Below are 16669 nucleotides of genomic sequence, written 5' to 3'. Positions count from 1 at the left end.
CCCGTACAGCGTCCCACGATGAGATCGCGGGACGCTGTGCGGTTGCTAGGCAGCCGGGGACCTCCTGAAAGGCCCCAGGGCTGCCTATGCAGAGTGCCCATCAAGCGCACGGCTTGCTAGGCGCTCTGCATAGACAGCCCTAGGGCCTTTCAGAAGGCCCCCGGCTGCCCAGCAACTGCGATCTGACCGGACAGGCTTCTATCAGGCTTGATAGAAGCCTGCCCGGTCCCTGCACAGTATGATGTAATGCCATAGCATTACATCATACTGTGCAAAACAGATAGTTCGTATCTAGCGAAATTCGCAAGTCGAATGTTCGCAAGTCGGGGACTATCTGTAACATAATAAAACAACAATACATACAAAAGAAAGAAAATAACCCAAAACCGACACCAACCAAAAACGTCGCTATAAGCGCCCTGTAATCCAAAACCATACATATTATATCAAAACATCCGAAACTGGGGAAAAAAATGAGGAATCCGTTACCGTACTTTATTTTAGTGTAAATATACTAATTTTAAAGAAATAACTAGAAATGTTAAATAAATCATTTTTTTTAGCTTTTTACGCCCAATAAAACTAAAAAACGGGAAAAAAGTCAGTGAAAAAGATATCAAAAAATAGTCCTTTATGTCACGGAAAAAAAAAAACACAGCAAAAATAATTTTGATAGCTAAAGGAAAAAAAAATAGGGTAGTAAAACCACCACATGGGTAAAATCCCTAAAAAGTGTCTGGTCCTTAAGGGGTTAAAATTGCTTGGGTCTGACTAAACATGCTGTATAAGTGAATTTATATAGTAATATAATGAACAACCATATCCATTGAACATGCATGTTTGTGTGAAGAGAAGTTTCTAAGTTGTCAGGATCCAGAGACGCTATCTGCCACTAATTCCTATAGGAGAGAGGCTGTTGGTGGGTTTGCAATTTTTTTGGCCCCACAAAGTGCTGGATCCGAATTCTCACAGAACATAGCCAGTGAACCAACATCTTGTGTGAAGAAGAGAAGTTTCTAGCTTATCAGGATTTGGAGATCTTGCCTAGTATGAGCTATCAGCTGCTAAGTGTCAGAATCTAAAAGTCCTCTTCCCAGGAGCAAATATCTGTTGGATCATGTGTAACTGAAGGATAATGGTTCAGTGTAAACACAGCTAGCGAATGAACAATGAATGATAATTCGTTTGTTTATCGTTAGTCGTTCATTTTATGTAGACATAAAAACCTGACGATAATCAGCCCATATAAACAGGCAGTTGTTCATCTATGAGTGACTGCCTGTTTACTCTAAATGGAAGCAGGCGGGTGGGAGAAAGAGATCTCCAGCTCACTCAGCAATCAGCTATTTAGTGCTGGCACACCCTGCCATCCCTCCTACTTGCACCCAGGGCACATGCCCAACCTGTTTCTCCTGCTGGATAAAACTGATACCAGAGTCATAGGTAGACTTTCCTAACAACAATTCAGTTCGCTGTCCTTGCCTTGTAACTAAATACCCTGGACAAGGCAGTGTAACATCCTGGCACCCAGCACTTGGGGCACATGCCCCACCAGCCTTCTGGCCATGCCCCTACTGATACACTGAGATGTGTTTAGTGCAGGGCTTGAGACAAAGAGGGGGCATGAGACAGATTTTCTATGCATTGCTCTCTGTCACACATGGCCTCATCAGGCTCTGCACCAGGCAGAACATAGTGCATCAGTTTTGTCTGGAATGTTCCTTTAAAGGGGTTGTCCGGTTACATTTTGAAAATTTTATGTCAGGTGTAGATGTCCTAAAATATCAAATTAAGCATTACTTGCCTGTCCTTGGCCTTGCCGATCCAGTGCTGTAGCCCCACTGTTCACCTGTTCTCTGTCAGGTGACAGCTGCCTACCAATAAGATGCCAGGAGTTCCGTATGGTGACACTGTGGCCTCTGACTGGCAGGCAGCGATCACCTGACTTCTGATATCAACAGATACCGGGTGAATGGCGGGGCTGTAGTACTGCATTGCCAGGGCTGAGATGGCTAAATGCTGTTTGATTAGTTATTTTAGGTCATTGGCACCTGACATTTCATTTTTAAAAATTAACCAGATAACCCCTTTAATTCGAAATTCTACAGGGGACTTTTATGTCTTCAAAAATCAGAACAAGTTCCTCCACAAGGAAGAGGAATACCCTGTCGAGCAAAATGCAGCCATCATTCAAAAAAAGCATGCTATTTCATTTGCAGATTCACTGCGGATTTGAAGGTTAAAATCAATTAGGAGGTGGGAGAAAGGCTGGGAGGTGGAGTTGCGGATTTTGTCTGCGCAGATGATCCGCAGTACATCAAAAAATCAATTCAATGATGCCTCGCAGTGTATCCGCTGCGGAAATCCGCATGAAAAATCTGCCGTGGACATGACCCCTTAGGGCTGTTTCACACACAGTTTTTTTTTTTTTTTAAAGATGCAGTTTTTCATGTAGTTATTTAAAGAAAATGTAAGATAAAACACCAGGTAAAAAATGCTGCAAAAAAGTTGAGATTTGATGCAAACTGCTGTGCTTAGAAACCACCTTAGTGTGCTATTATACAAGTATTAGCTGCCATGGATAGCGCTTGTGATTTACCACTAATTGCTCAGCTGTATCTGGACTTGCAACTTCATACATTGGCAAGTCCAGGTTATTGTAGAGGTTATAAAAGTAATTATCAGGTAGGTAATCACTTATTATAGAATCATAGAATGGTAGAGTTGGAAGGGACCTCCAGGGTCATCGGGTCTAACCTCCTGCTCAGTGCAGGATTTACTAAATCATCCCAGACAGATGTCTGTCCAGCCTTTGCTTGAACACTTCCATTGAAGGAGAACTCACCATCTCCCGTGGTAACCTGTTCCACTCATTGATCACTCTCACTGTCTAATATCTAATCTGTGTCTCCTCCCTTTCAGTTTCATCCCATTGCTTCTAGTCTTTCCTTGTGCAAATGAGAATAGGGCTGATCCCTCTGCACTGTGACACCCCTTCAGATATTTGTAGACAGCTATTAAGTCTCCTCTCAGCGTTCTTTTTTGCAAGCTAAACATTCCCAGATCCTTTAACCGTTCTTCATAGGACATGATTTGCAGACCGCTCACAATCTTGGTAGCTCTTCTCTCAACTTGCTCCAGTTTGTCTATGTCTTTTTTAAAGTGGAGTGCCCAGAGCTGGACACAGTATTCCAGATGAGATCTGACTAAGGAAGAGTAGAGGGAGATAATGACCTCACATGACCTAGACTCTATGCTACTCTTAATACATCTCAGAATTGTGTTTGCCTTTTTGGCTGCTGCATCACATTGTGGACTCATGTTCAGTCTATGATCTATTAGTATACCTAAGTCTTTTTCACATGTGCTGCTGCTTAGCCCAATTCCTCCCATTCTGTATGTGCTTTTTTCATTTTTCTTACCAAGATATAAGACTTTGCAATTCTCCTTGTTAAATACCATTCTGTAAGTCGCCGCCCACTGTGCAAGCTTTTCTAGATCTTTTTGAATACTCTCTTCCCTAGTGTTAGCTATCCCTTCTAGCTTTGTGTCGTCGGCAAATTTGATCAGTTTCCTATCAATTCCCTCCTCCAGATCATTTATAAAAATGCTGAACAACACTGGGCTCTGAGGTTATAACGTAATTATCAGGTAGGTACTCACTTGTAGAGGTCATAAAGTAATTATCAGGTAGATACTCACTTGTAGAGGTTATAAAGTAATTATCAGGTAGGTACTCACTCAGTTCCTGAAGAAACACTTGCAGTGCATCAGGTGTTATTTCACCAGTCTGAAGAATGAGGCTAGAAGTACTTCTATCAATATTTAACAGTATTGTCCTCAGACTTTGATCTGTGACTTCAAGCTTTCTACCGGATTAGCAAAAAATAACAAAAAAAAAATAAAAAGGAGAAAAGAAAACAGTGACATGGTGCTACTAGGTGAGATCTGTAGTTTATGAAGACTACACCGATCTAGAGTTACTACTAGAGATGAGCGAACATACTCGCTAAGGGCAATTGCTCGAGTGAGCATTGCCCTTAGCGAGTACCTGCCCGCTCGGAAGAAAAGGTTTGTGTGCCGACGCGGGGGAGCGGTGAGTTGCGGCAGTCAGTAGGGGGGAGTGGGGGGGAGAGAGAGATCTCCCCCCCGTTCCTCCTCGCTCTCCCCCGCAGCTCCCCGCCCGCTGCTGGCAGCCGAACCTTTTCTCTCGAGCGGGCAGGTACTCGCTAAGGGCAATGCTCGCTCGAGCAATTGCCCTTAGCGAGTATGCTCACTCATCACTAGTTACTACGCTTCATTTCCCCTCAAGAGGTGACTACACAACAAGTTGTGCCAAACACTTTGGTAACATTTTTATAGGGTTTGTATAAAGTATTAAAGGGGTATTCCAATCTGATTTATGGTGTATACATGGAGTAGATGCAGGTTCTGGGACCAGCGCCTTTGTGGACGACGGGGGGCTCACATAATTTGGTTTGTTTCAGTAACTCCAATAGAAGTGAATGTTGAGATCTGCGGCCCCCTCTGCTTGGATGCGGAGGCACTGGCCGCCTCATGAAGCCCCTTCTGTAGATAAGCGTGAGTCCTAAGGGGAAGCCCCACACCAATCACACATTATAGCATAGCCTGTTGATGTGCCGTAAATGTCCAAGGTGGGAAGACCCTGTAAGCAGCAAAATGTGTAGCAAGCCAGTTCTCCTATAGAATCCATGCATGGCTGCTACGGCACTCATTGTTTCACTGCTGCAAAACGAACGTGGAGCGATGATTGCGTCCAGCGACCGGTTATATTCATTGACGAGTCCGGGTTCCGACCGCAATCAGTGTAGCGCTGCCTGTGTTTTGCAGTGGAGAGATCCCATGTATTAGCAGCCACTCTCATGCAGCCCGTTCTTAACAGCGTATTGTGTGGCGTTTCAAACGTCGCACTTAGTGCTGTAAAACGCCTCCACTGATTTTCATGGGGCTTCTCAGACACGGCAATTCTATCACCGTGATTTTCGAACGCTGTCTCTCTATTTTAGGGCGTTTCAGCGCTTTTTAACACACCCATGTGTTTTTGCCCTAAAGCGAAGGACAAACGAGAAGCAAACAAATTCTCGCTTGTCTTTCAATCGTCGGCCGTGTTCACATTGAACGATTATCATTCAAATTCACACGATCAAACAATTATTTTTTTTAACGATAATTGTTCTGTGTAAAAGAGCCCTGGATGTGCGCTGGGGGAGGGGGAACTGTTGCTTTTCGCTTTCTCCTTCAAGAGGGCCATTTGTACGGGAAGATTATCGCTCAAAATTTGTTCAAACGACCAAAAATAAGCGATAATCGTTATGTCTAACTGCAAAAAAATCGTTTATTATTTGTTCACTTTTCATTATTGCTTACTTTCAGCCAGCATAAAAATCATGGCTGACCGCTCGCTGTGTGTTTGACATAGAATGTGAAGTGCTGAGTGAGAAGTCAGCGGGGATCTGCCTGTCTAAACACTCCACACGTGCGCCAACAAACAGCGGTGACGTCACCCGCTCGGGCAGATTGCCCCATTACCTCTATTCCCTCTCACGCCCTAGGACAGGCATCGCTAGATGACCGCCAGGCGCCCGCTGTTGGATCCTCTCCGATCAGCTGATTCTTGGTACCACTGTCACTCCGGGCAGTGCAAGACGTAAAACGCGCTGATTATAGCGCAGCGGCCCGGGTTGCTACTGCAGGCACAGATCTTATTGAATGCAATGGGAGGTGCGCCTGCTGTACCAACCCGGGCCTCTGTGCTGCGGTCGGCGCCCTGGTCTCTATGGTGATAGTAGTACTCAGCAGATCTGTCATCAATTGAAGTAAATATAAAAGGTCCCGGAAGCCCCTTCCACGCTCACCAGCTGTAGGTTGTTAACGGTCGCGCATGAGCAGTTGCACTACGTTTTTGCACATGGGGTGTTGCGTTTTTATATGCATGTTTTTTACTGTATTTTTTGTGAGTGCAGAAAAACACGCACTGAAATGGCTAATTAGCCTAATGAGTTCAAGACGTGTTCTTTTCCTGCGCAAATATAGGGCATGCTGCGTTTTTTTGGAACACAAGTGCACACGTAAAATACACTGCCGTGAGGGCTGCCCTTAAAATCAGTGGGTTATATGTCTTTTGTGTATGGCAGGTGCAAAATATGTTGGTCTGACACTGGCCTAAGGCCATGCGGCCAATGGCTTCACAGGACCGTGCCTGTACATGACTTGTTCCTACATGTGACCCGTGACAGGGTGAACATTACATCACCCGTGTAATAAGGGCTGCACTGGACACTAAACACCGCTCCGCTTAGGACCGCGCTGACACCCGCTCACGCTCCACTCCACACCGCCGGTAACAAGTTGATGACGTAATATTTTGCGCCGCCATCTTTACTGTTGGCTAATAGACTATATAGTGAATCATCACCATAGTACCGCCCAGTTCAAATATGGCGACTGTTTATCCTATCCTCGCAGGGCGGAGGCAGCAGCGGTGACGAGTCTGCGCAGGACGAGCGAGGAAATGCCACAGCAGCCGGCCACTCAGTACTAGCGGCACAACAGCAGCTGTGAGCCGGTGGCGAAGAGGACGCCGGCTCCCTTCTCCTTCCATCCTGCGTCCCGTAGTGAGCGGCTCTCCTGTAGCGGGCTCGGCGGCTGTTAGTAGGGGACACGTAGCGGCCCCACTAGGTGAGTAACGGCGGGCGCGTCCCCGCGGGTGTGTGCACGCGCTCCAGCTGTGTGGCGGCCGTGCTGCCCCTTCTGTCATGGCTGCAGCTCACATCTGGGGCCACAAATGCGCCAGAACGGAGGAGCTTTAGACAAATTTACCAATAGTTTGCGTCAGGGAGCCGCCAGTTTGTAGTATTTCCCACCTGTAAGTGGGCGTGGCTTCTGTCCATCAATCTGAGGGCGTACTTACACAGGTGAGTGCTGGGCGATGGCGATATGGGTGAAACCCGTGGGTTGTTCATACGGACCCCAAGGTGTGCGCTCACATGGGCGAGACTGAAAAATCACCGCATGTCCTATCCTTGGGCGACTCCTCTGAGCCGGGGCGTCCGCACTTGAATTTACACATGCGGGTGTGTTTTCCGGATTCCGCAGCGTTCTCCGTTCTAATGCGGATTCCGTGCGGAAGGCTTCAATGGAAGCCATCTGATCCGCGACCCATCTGCAGCTGACATTGTGGGCAGGCCGCGGATTCCATGGCAAGGTAGGAGTTTGAAAAGATAAACCCCTGTACTGCACATGTGCGCCAAAAGGGTACCGCCACACGCATCCGCATGGCAGAGAATCGGCGCCAAGTGCCCCTTCATTATCTGGCTTGGTCGGGGTCCCAGAGGTCAGACGCCCATTGATCATAACGTGATCAGCAAGACACCATTACTTTGAGATGGGATTAACCCTTTAAACACTCCCAATGCTGCACAGACGTTGTCCCACAGCTTTATTTTGGGGAGGGGGGCGTAAATCCCACAGCGCTGCCCAATATGTGGAGAAACCCTTCGGTATTTCATAACGTGAGACGATGAGAAAATGTGAGCTGCTGAGTGCCAGACTGGTGCGAAGTGAGCGGAGGCCCGGTCTGCAAGGGCTTACAATGGAGGGGGAAGGAGACACTAGGTGGGGGTAGAAGGTGCTCATGTAGTGGGGGCAGAGGGGTCACTGCAGGTTGTAGGCAGGTTTTCAGGTCGCTTTTGAAGGTTTCGATGGCAGGAGAGCGTCTGATGTGTCGGGGGAGCGAGCTCCACAGCATGGAGGATGCACAGGGAAAATCGTGATGGGACCGAGTCCTTCCTGGGAAGTATCTGGAGAGCTGTGGACGGCCTCCTCTGTCACTGTTAAGGCCTATTTAGACACAACGATTATCGCTTAAAATTCGCTCAAAAGCCGTCTTTTCATAATCGTTGTGTGTAACTGCATTGACACCGTGCAGTTTTCGTTATCCTGTCACTCATCATTGTCTTTCAGCGTGCTGAAAGACGACTATAAGCCTTATCGGGGATTCACAGCGGGATACAGCTGATACTATTGTTTCAGCTGTATCCCGCTCCCTGATGATGGGCGGGTATTAACTCTTTCCAATCCAATTTGTATTCTGGTTTTTCTAGGGGGCTTACTCTTTTTCTGCTGTTATACAACGGCGCTATCTGCTGGATAAAGCCAGTACTGCATGAGGTGATTCATTGGATAGGCTCAGACAGCAGAGAGGCTGGCAATATACACTAAGAGAACCCTGATGGGCATCTTGCAACATCGGAGCTGTACAGCCTTAAATCATAATGTCTTTAGACGTCAGACAGTGGATTGGAAAGGGTTAAGAATGCAGCTGTCCAGCTCTCTTCTCCATACTCTGCTCGGAGCGCTCAGTTGTATAACAGCCGGGCACTCAGAGTAGAGAACAGCTGGATGCAGAAGACAAGCGAAAGGGTTGGCAGAGAGTTGGTGGCAGATCGGAGGGCTGCAAGATTGTTAGACTGACATGCACATTAGATAGCGGTCTGCTGGACGGTATGTTGTCCGACTCCCCATACATATGCCTGTGTCCTGGATGTCGGAGAGCCTCTGGCAGGTACTTTTCCCTTTTAGAACAAAAGCATTGGGCAGTTGAATTCCAATGCTCTAAGGCCTCATGTCCGTGGGCCGGCCACATTCTGCATGCGGGATCCGACCCTGCCCGCGGCCGGGGACACTGCTTACCTTTCTGGGTCTTCACTGCAGATGTGTGCGGGAGCGCCGACCGGGGCGTATGTGCAGTAGAACTTTTTTTTCCCTAAATCTCCTGCTTTTCCACGGAATCCGCGACGTGTCTGCAATTTCATTGTGGATGGGCTGCAGATCGGACGGCTTCCATTAACTTCCCTGTAAGCCGTCCGTGCGGGAACCGCAGTAAAACAGAGCAGCTGCTATTTGTTCTCCAGACCAAAAGTTCTGCAAATCAAATCCACATGCGTTAATTCAGCTGTGAATGCCCATGTCTTCCTATGGGCGGTTTGAACTGCGGATTGTCCATGTAGGTTCCCCACGCGGATTCCGCAATTCAAATTTGCCTGTGGACATTGTGCCTGAACCATATCTGCCTCAAAGAGTAGGGAGACCCCCATGAACTCGGTGGTGGCTCATCTCCATCTACTGTGTATTACACCACCACCTTAGGAGGCTGCAGAGGAGGATGTTGCAGTAGTCTAGGCACGGTCTTCCAGTGGAATGACTAGTATATGTGTCTGAGATCTGGACTCTGGTCGAGCATATTACAAGGTGCTGTCACCTGTTAGGATTCAGCTCCCCAGTATAATGTGATACAAGCTATGTCGTCTTTCTTCTTGTTATCTTCAGCTTTTCTTGCCCGTCGCACATACATTCTGTATAGATGCCGCCTTGGCTGGGTTTTAACCTGCTGACTTCTAATCCGGCCCTTTCTCTTACAGCTTCTGCTTGTGGGTAACTATGTCTTCAGCCACTAGTGGCGACCGAGGACTGGAATCATCCCTGGAGGCCAGCATCAGCAGCGCCTGCTCTTATGGGTCCACCCGGGCCAGGATATTTAAGATCATTGTGATTGGCGATTCCAATGTAGGAAAGACCTGCCTGACGTACCGCTTCTGTACAAGCTATTTTCCTGAGCGGACAGAAGCCACCATCGGTGTGGACTTTAGGGAGAGGTGTGTAGAGATAGATGGAGAACGAATAAAGGTAATGATGAGAATAAATGGAGAGTGCATGAATGAAAGGGAACAAAAGATTTATGATGTTTAATCCGGATGTAACTCTGAGGCTGCCTTCACACGGACGAGCGTGATATGGGGCTGTGAATGACGGCACCATATCGCGCTCCCCACCATGTGAATTTCCCCTGAATGCGAATGATGCAGTGATCCTACATCGCGGCTGATCGCAGAGTTTCTCCCATGACTTCCAATGGGAGAGCTTGCATCGCCTGCACCTAGTGTGATGCTGCCACCAGCCCCAATGAAAAGATGGGCGCTGCAATGCAAGAGCATGCAGAAAGAAAGAACCCGCCACAATTTGTTTCCTGCATCGCGGTGCCATGCCGTAACACATCGCTTGTGTGTGTGATGCACACGATGTCTCTCAATGCACAAATCTCTCTTGATTTTTCTCGCCCATGTGATGGAAGCCTTAGGAACAAAATCAGACAGAATGTGGGTATAGTCTGTGAGCTGTCCAGTTTTCGGGGACCCCATTCAGTGCATGCCCTAGTTTCCTCTATAAAAATGAATGAGAATAGTACACACATGTTATTTTGTTTACATAGACCTTGTAAACAACATCGTTGGCTGTAAGGCTGGGTTCACACAGGGCGGATTTGCTGCGGAAATTCCGTCCAGAATTTCGTCACGGCAAATCCGCCTGAGGCCACTAATCCCGGCATTAGCCAGCCATGTGGACGAGATTTCTGAGAGATCTCGTCCACACAGGACGGCGAATCAAGTCGCAGCAAAGGAGGCAGAAGCTGGCCGCAGCATGTCCAATTTTTATAATTTTTCTTTTTTTTTTGTATTCTGCTGCAGCCGTGCTCTCCTCCTATGGGAGCTCCGATCGCAACAGAAAAGCGTGCAGCCAAGCCGCTTCAAAACCCATGGCTAAGTGCCGCAGATCTTGAAGCAGCACTTTCCCGGTGGAAATCTCGCGTTGTTGCGCTGCGGGCCCAACCGCGAGATTTCCGCCGGGAATACGTCACATGGGACCCCAGCCTAATGGGTTCATATGCAGTTTGTGCTGTCTGCGTGTTACACACAGACCACAAATACGCCTGCTTGAATGAACGCTTAAGCAGCCCTGCCCACCGTCTTCTGAGATCAAAACAAAGGGAATTTGAGAGATGGATCTAGAATCTGTAGATGTCAGTGAAACATTGTTTCCAGATCATTATGTCTCAGGGATAGACTAAACGTTAACAAGAAACAATGATTCCAGATTTCCATATGGAGTCCATTCACATGGGATCTGTACCTTCCATCTACATGTTGGCATTTGCTTTGAGCTGCTCTTCGCTGGCCGTAAACTTCTGGGCAATGAGGCTCAGTAGAATTGTGAGAGATTGCAAGACATGTAACAATTTGCTTACAGAAACTCTTACTCCTGGACTAGGTCTGGTATTGCAGCCCCTTCAAGTGACTACTACAATACTAGGCTGTAGACCAGAGTGGGCGTGGTTCTGGAAGAAATGGTTTTTAATCCCCTGCATCAGTTTTTAAAGTAGGTAGGGGTTCTACAAGAGAGAAATGTACACGATCCTGTCTAGTGGTGCTGACTCCTCTTCCCCCATTTCTTTGGCAGTGACCACATTGCATGGGGTTGGCTCATTTCAACAACTAAGCCTGATGCCTTCTGTCTCTGCATCAGCTATGATTTAGGAGGCATGGTTAGTTGTTGAAATGAGCCGCTCAGCCAGCCTCCTGTGATGACGTCACTGACTAAGAAGGAAGGGGAGACTCTGTACCATGTGATCCACTGTCATAAAACAGCGTCGGGTAAACTTTTTTCTTTCTTTCCCCTTACAACCCTTTTAACTTTTTACCAGTCAAATCCAAAGCAAGGCTGCAACGGTGTGAATCTACTGTTCCAATTTTGAAACATTGGCAGCTAAAAGGCCTAGATGGGAAACCCGTCTCTCTGTTTCCAACTACCTGTTGGAAGCACCGGAGCGCTTCAGTGCAGCACGGTTTGCTTAGTTGAAGTAAATGAAACCTACAGAAACGGCTATGATTTTTCCATAACTCCCATTTATTTCAATGGGTGCTACGCAAATGGCGCTGCACTGAAGCACACAACTGTTTCCATAGTCACCAGTGCCTAATAACTATAGCTGGGGATTCCCATCTCTGCTGTAAAAATCCCTGATGGGAATACCCCTTTAAGGATAAAACTACCCATTTTTGAAATTGCTGATGAGATGTTTCTCATTTCTTGCTGCAAGGTCTATTTATTGTAATGTTTTTTGCCTTATTTTGCAGATTCAGTTATGGGATACGGCAGGGCAAGAACGCTTCCGTAAGAGCATGGTACAACACTACTACAGGAATGTACATGCTGTGGTCTTTGTGTATGACATCACCAACATGGCAAGTTTCCAGAGCCTACCAGCCTGGATAGAGGAGTGCAAGCGGCATCTACTTACCAATGATGTACCCCGAATTTTGGTTGGCAATAAGTGTGATCTAAAGGACTCCATTCAAGTACCTACTGACTTGGCTCAAAAGTTTGCCGACTTACATAGTATGCCAATGTTTGAAACCTCTGCCAAGAATACCAATGACCATGTTGAGGCTATATTCATGACATTGGCGCATAAGCTCAAGAGCCACAAGCCACTGGTTTTGAGTCAGCCTCCAGAGAATACCGTAGAGCTGAATTCTGGGGTCAAGACCTCCTTTCCATGTGGTTGCTAGACTTCTATTTTATCAGACCAAACTGTGGAAATGATTTTACAAGTTCCGTTGAAGTAGAAGTCAGCTTGTTTACATGGCCACCAGGAAGATGCATGGTTTTATGGAGCTCAACCTAGGCATGTGCTATTCAGGGGTCTCGCATTAAGCCTCATTGTAACCATTATTGTCGCCTCGACTATTCAGAAACCCAATGATTGGATCGTGCATCTTTCTTTTTCCGGTTCTTTAAATAATGTAACTTTTTGGCAAGTGTGATTTGAGTCTTTTTTTTTTTAACTTCTCCAAAAGGTACAATTTCAATCTGCTTTACTGTTCTGCATCACCTAAACTGCGCTTATTTAACTCTTACCTGTGTTTCGGTTAGTTTTTGTCTTTTTCTACGTTTTTCCCTACTTGACAGCTGTTCCCATGTTGGACGGAAGCTGTGTGCACAGGAAACTGGTAGTGCCTTGCTGGACTCGGACTTGGCCTATAGCAGGTCTATCCACGTGCCTGTGACCATATCGCTGCTGCCAGGGCCGCTCTAGGGAGTCGGTGTGAGTAATTGGAGTCAAGAAAGGTCATTTCCTTCCTCTTATGTAGCCAGACAAGCTGAAATGATTCCTGAAACAAGACGGAATCTACACAAGCCTTTACTGTGACTGCCCCAAGAATTCGGGCATGGCCAAGACTAGCACAAGCGTATCTGTTTATGGTTTACCTTGTACTTGTGTCCTTATTTCACAATGCTTTATCCAACGAGCTGCTCTCATTTTCCATCTTAAAGGGACTAACCTGTCTAGATAATTGGCACATTTTAAATGTCATTTTAGCTGTTTAAACAAAGCACTACCGTCATGTCTAACGTTCACATCAAGTATTTTGCTGTGTACTTGTGATAGAAAATGCACTAAATATTTTACAAGTATTGTCAAAAACAGGGAAATCTGGGCTAAACCAGCCCGAGTTCATAATGTGTGTACTGTATCCTTGTCAGCTTCACTATAGGCGAAGTGCTTTCTAATAACATACTGATTTTTCGGTAAGGCTGTCTCCAGCTAACCGATGTAGTACGTATTCATTGCTTAAAAATGCGGAGAAAAGGAGGGAGAAAAGTTCTTGATATTTCTACAGTTTGATATGGTCTGCTGTTAAAGTTTCCTATCTCTTAAAGTTATAGTATACCCTAGTAATATGCCCTCACTTTGATTTTGGGCCTCCGACTAAATACTTGAACAGCCAGGAGTACCTCTGTGCATGAGAAAAGGGAAGCGGGCCACAGCAGAGATTCTCTGGATCACAAAATGTTGGTCTATACCAGTGATATGTCATCGCAGCATTTTACTGTGCTTCCGAGTGGCGTTTAACACATTGTACAGCGGTTTTAAACGCACCCCATCATTGTGATGGGTGATAAGGTGCGTTAAGTGCAAAAATAGAGCCGACAGAGCTCGAAAATCATCGCAGTTCTGCAAAGCCCCATTGAAATCAATGGAGGCGTAGCACGATTCGCAGTAAAGAGCTGGCTGTGTGAGAGCGGCCTAAGATACGCACAGACCAGGTAATTTTTTCACATAAAAATAAAGCAAGAAAAATCAAAATTGCTTTTTTTTTGGGGGGCGATGCCAGTGTTTTGTTAGAAATGGTGTTTATCCTGTGAAAAAAAGCCACACCCAGAACATGCAGCAATTGGCAAAAAAGGCCATAGACCCCAACAATGTACAAGTGAGAACTCAATGTTTGTAGGGCTTTTCATATGGTTTTGACCTATAGAAATTCCTGGAGACAGTTTTTTTTTTCCTTGTTTGGGTTCAGGGAAAAAAATGGTATTTTTGCAAAAATAGACCATCTGCTGTTTTCATTAGATTTGGTGGCATCTAACAGGCGCCTCTGCTGGTAAGGATGCAGCCCCATCTATAGAAAATAGCTCAATTTCCTAAGTAGATCCATATTCAATTTAGAGGATTGTGTGTGTTAGCTGTTCTCTGCTGGCGGTCCTCCCTGGGGCTGAAATACTCCTATTGATCCACCTTTCTCAATCATGTTTGTATACCTTCCCACAATATACTGCCTACTACCACAATCTGGAAGTTGTATCTTCATGGTCGGGGTAATGCCACAGTCTGCCTTTACTATTTCCTGATCCCTGTAGTGAGAATACTGCACAGGCCCGTTCTAGTGAATTGTTAAAATCCATAAGTATTACAAACGCCTGCCCTGCAAATACTGCTATCATGCATGTGTGTATAATCTATGAAAGGAATCCTGGTACCAACTGTAATCATTCTGTCTGTGACATGTTGGTTTCCCTCCCCCCCCCCCCCCCCCCCCATGGTTTTCAGCTCCTGATATATTGGGAATAGTAGCTGCAGAGCATTTGGAAGTCTTGCCATGTAAAGTTTGTTCAGCGGCATCGAATTATTACATAAGAGTAGAATATGCTGTGTATGACCGTTGGCCAAGTAACGTCACCTTTTTTCATCTTACCACCTTGGGTGGTTTGTGTCTTACATTCTTTTAAAATTATGTTCTGGCATTTGACCATTAATGGCCTCTATATAGGCTAGGCCACCAATGTTTGATTTGTGGTATTTCTCAATAAACCGTGAACCCTTCACTGCAGACAGCCATACATTTGGGGTGGGCCATTGTGTGACCATGAAGGTCTCCTCCTGGGACTCCTAATGATCATCAGAACACAAGGTCAGCAGTATGTCCATCTGTGGCTAGTGTTTAAATGACCCAGGTCACAACTGCCTATTGCTTCTGCTGAGCAGGATGGGGACCCTCCCCGATCACGCATTTATGAGCATATCCAAAGGATGGTCTTTAATATAAATAATTGGAAATGCCTATAATCACATAATATTGGATGGAAACCGAGGCATTAGACTTTGCTGCATTCTGCACACCAATTTAAAGGGAACCATTAAATAAGGGAAAAATACTTAATTCAGTGCATCGTTAAATACTGTAGATCTTGTTTTCTGCATTTATGTATGTTTGAGTTGTGTCTCACTGATACAACTTTTTAGGTTCCATATATTGAAAAATATTTAGGAACTACTCCTCTTAATGTACATGAAATACACCATACCAGTAAATATGGCTGACTAATCTCACTTTACATTAGTACAATTGATCATAATAGACCCAAATTATACATATAGAAGTCCTATGTGATGATGTAAAAGGGAACTCTGGGGGGGTTTTCTTTTGTGTATTTGCCAACAGTTCATAAACTATGCAATGTCTCTATAGTATGTACATCTGCAATCCGGTTTTAGTATTTATTTTATGATGTGGGTGCAATCAGCGGTTGCAGTGACTCCCTGTAAAAGCTTACATGCTCAGCTATGGAAATGCTGCTGTGGAAATGAACATTACTCTTAACTCTTTGTGGATTCATATGCCTCACATTCTTTTTATCTGTCAGTCTGACTTTACCCTGAACGTAAAGATTCCAATAAAATAATTACTAATAAATCAGTGTTATTTGACTGTTACAGTTAAACAGAGCTCTGACCCTTTTCCTTACCCTCACACCAGTCACTGCGATCCAATATGGTTTTATAGAGACATCCAATGCTTCTCATATGACTAACTTTTTGTTGCTTTTTCATTGTTACTGACTCAAATCTTTAGGGTGGGCTTACACAGGACCGCTATCATCCAAGTAGTCTTTATAGCCAGTTGTTGGTGACATGATCACCTCCATGCCAAGCTGTTGGTTAGTTGAACGACTGTCTAGTGTAAACAATCATTTAGCAACTAGTGACTATAACTAAAACAAAGTCTCACTCTCTTCACTAGAATAAACAAAAAAATTCTAAGCTTCAAACAGTAAGGGTGCCTACATACTTGCGATCAGGATATCGCTGCATTTTTTTAAAATGTGAATGTCAATAGGACTCTAATGTTGAAAACGCACTGCACAAAGATCATGATTTTTGTGTGAAGGCACCCTAAGGGATGTTTTACATTAGCATAGGTCAGCCACCTTATTACAGCTGCCCGGTATATACTACCTATCTGATGCATTGGTTTCCAATGCATCAGTTCAGATGGGCGTGTTCCCGATGCATAAAAATGTCCAGCCAGTGAAGATGGTGCATACGGTGCAAATTCCAGACACAGTTCCCAAACTATCTTTGATCGGAACATGGTGGGCCGCTTTCATAGACTCTTGTGGGAGTCTGACAGCTGCTGGAGAAGGGAGGGAGTTAAGCAGCATGACTGCGCTGCTAAGCACATCCCACCCTGGC

At 45.6% G+C, this 16669-nt stretch overlaps 1 protein-coding gene across 1 annotated transcript; it reads left to right on the top strand.

Moving 5' to 3' along the window:
* Window positions 1–6477: 6477 nt before the first annotated feature.
* On the top strand, window positions 6478–13896 carry RAB33B (RAB33B, member RAS oncogene family). The gene is made up of 3 exons (XM_066573736.1): window positions 6478–6699; window positions 9441–9705; window positions 11991–13896. The coding sequence occupies exons 2-3, from the start codon at window positions 9460–9462 to the stop codon at window positions 12423–12425; spliced, it is 681 nt and encodes a 226-aa protein (XP_066429833.1). The 5' UTR covers window positions 6478–6699; window positions 9441–9459; the 3' UTR covers window positions 12426–13896.
* The last annotated feature ends 2773 nt before the right edge of the window (window positions 13897–16669 follow it).

This window comes from Eleutherodactylus coqui, chromosome 7 (genome assembly GCF_035609145.1).
Source record: "Eleutherodactylus coqui strain aEleCoq1 chromosome 7, aEleCoq1.hap1, whole genome shotgun sequence".
Lineage (NCBI taxonomy): Eukaryota > Metazoa > Chordata > Amphibia > Anura > Eleutherodactylidae > Eleutherodactylus > Eleutherodactylus coqui.
Note: the sequence above shows the minus strand (reverse complement) of the source record. Positions and strands in the feature narration are given on the sequence as shown.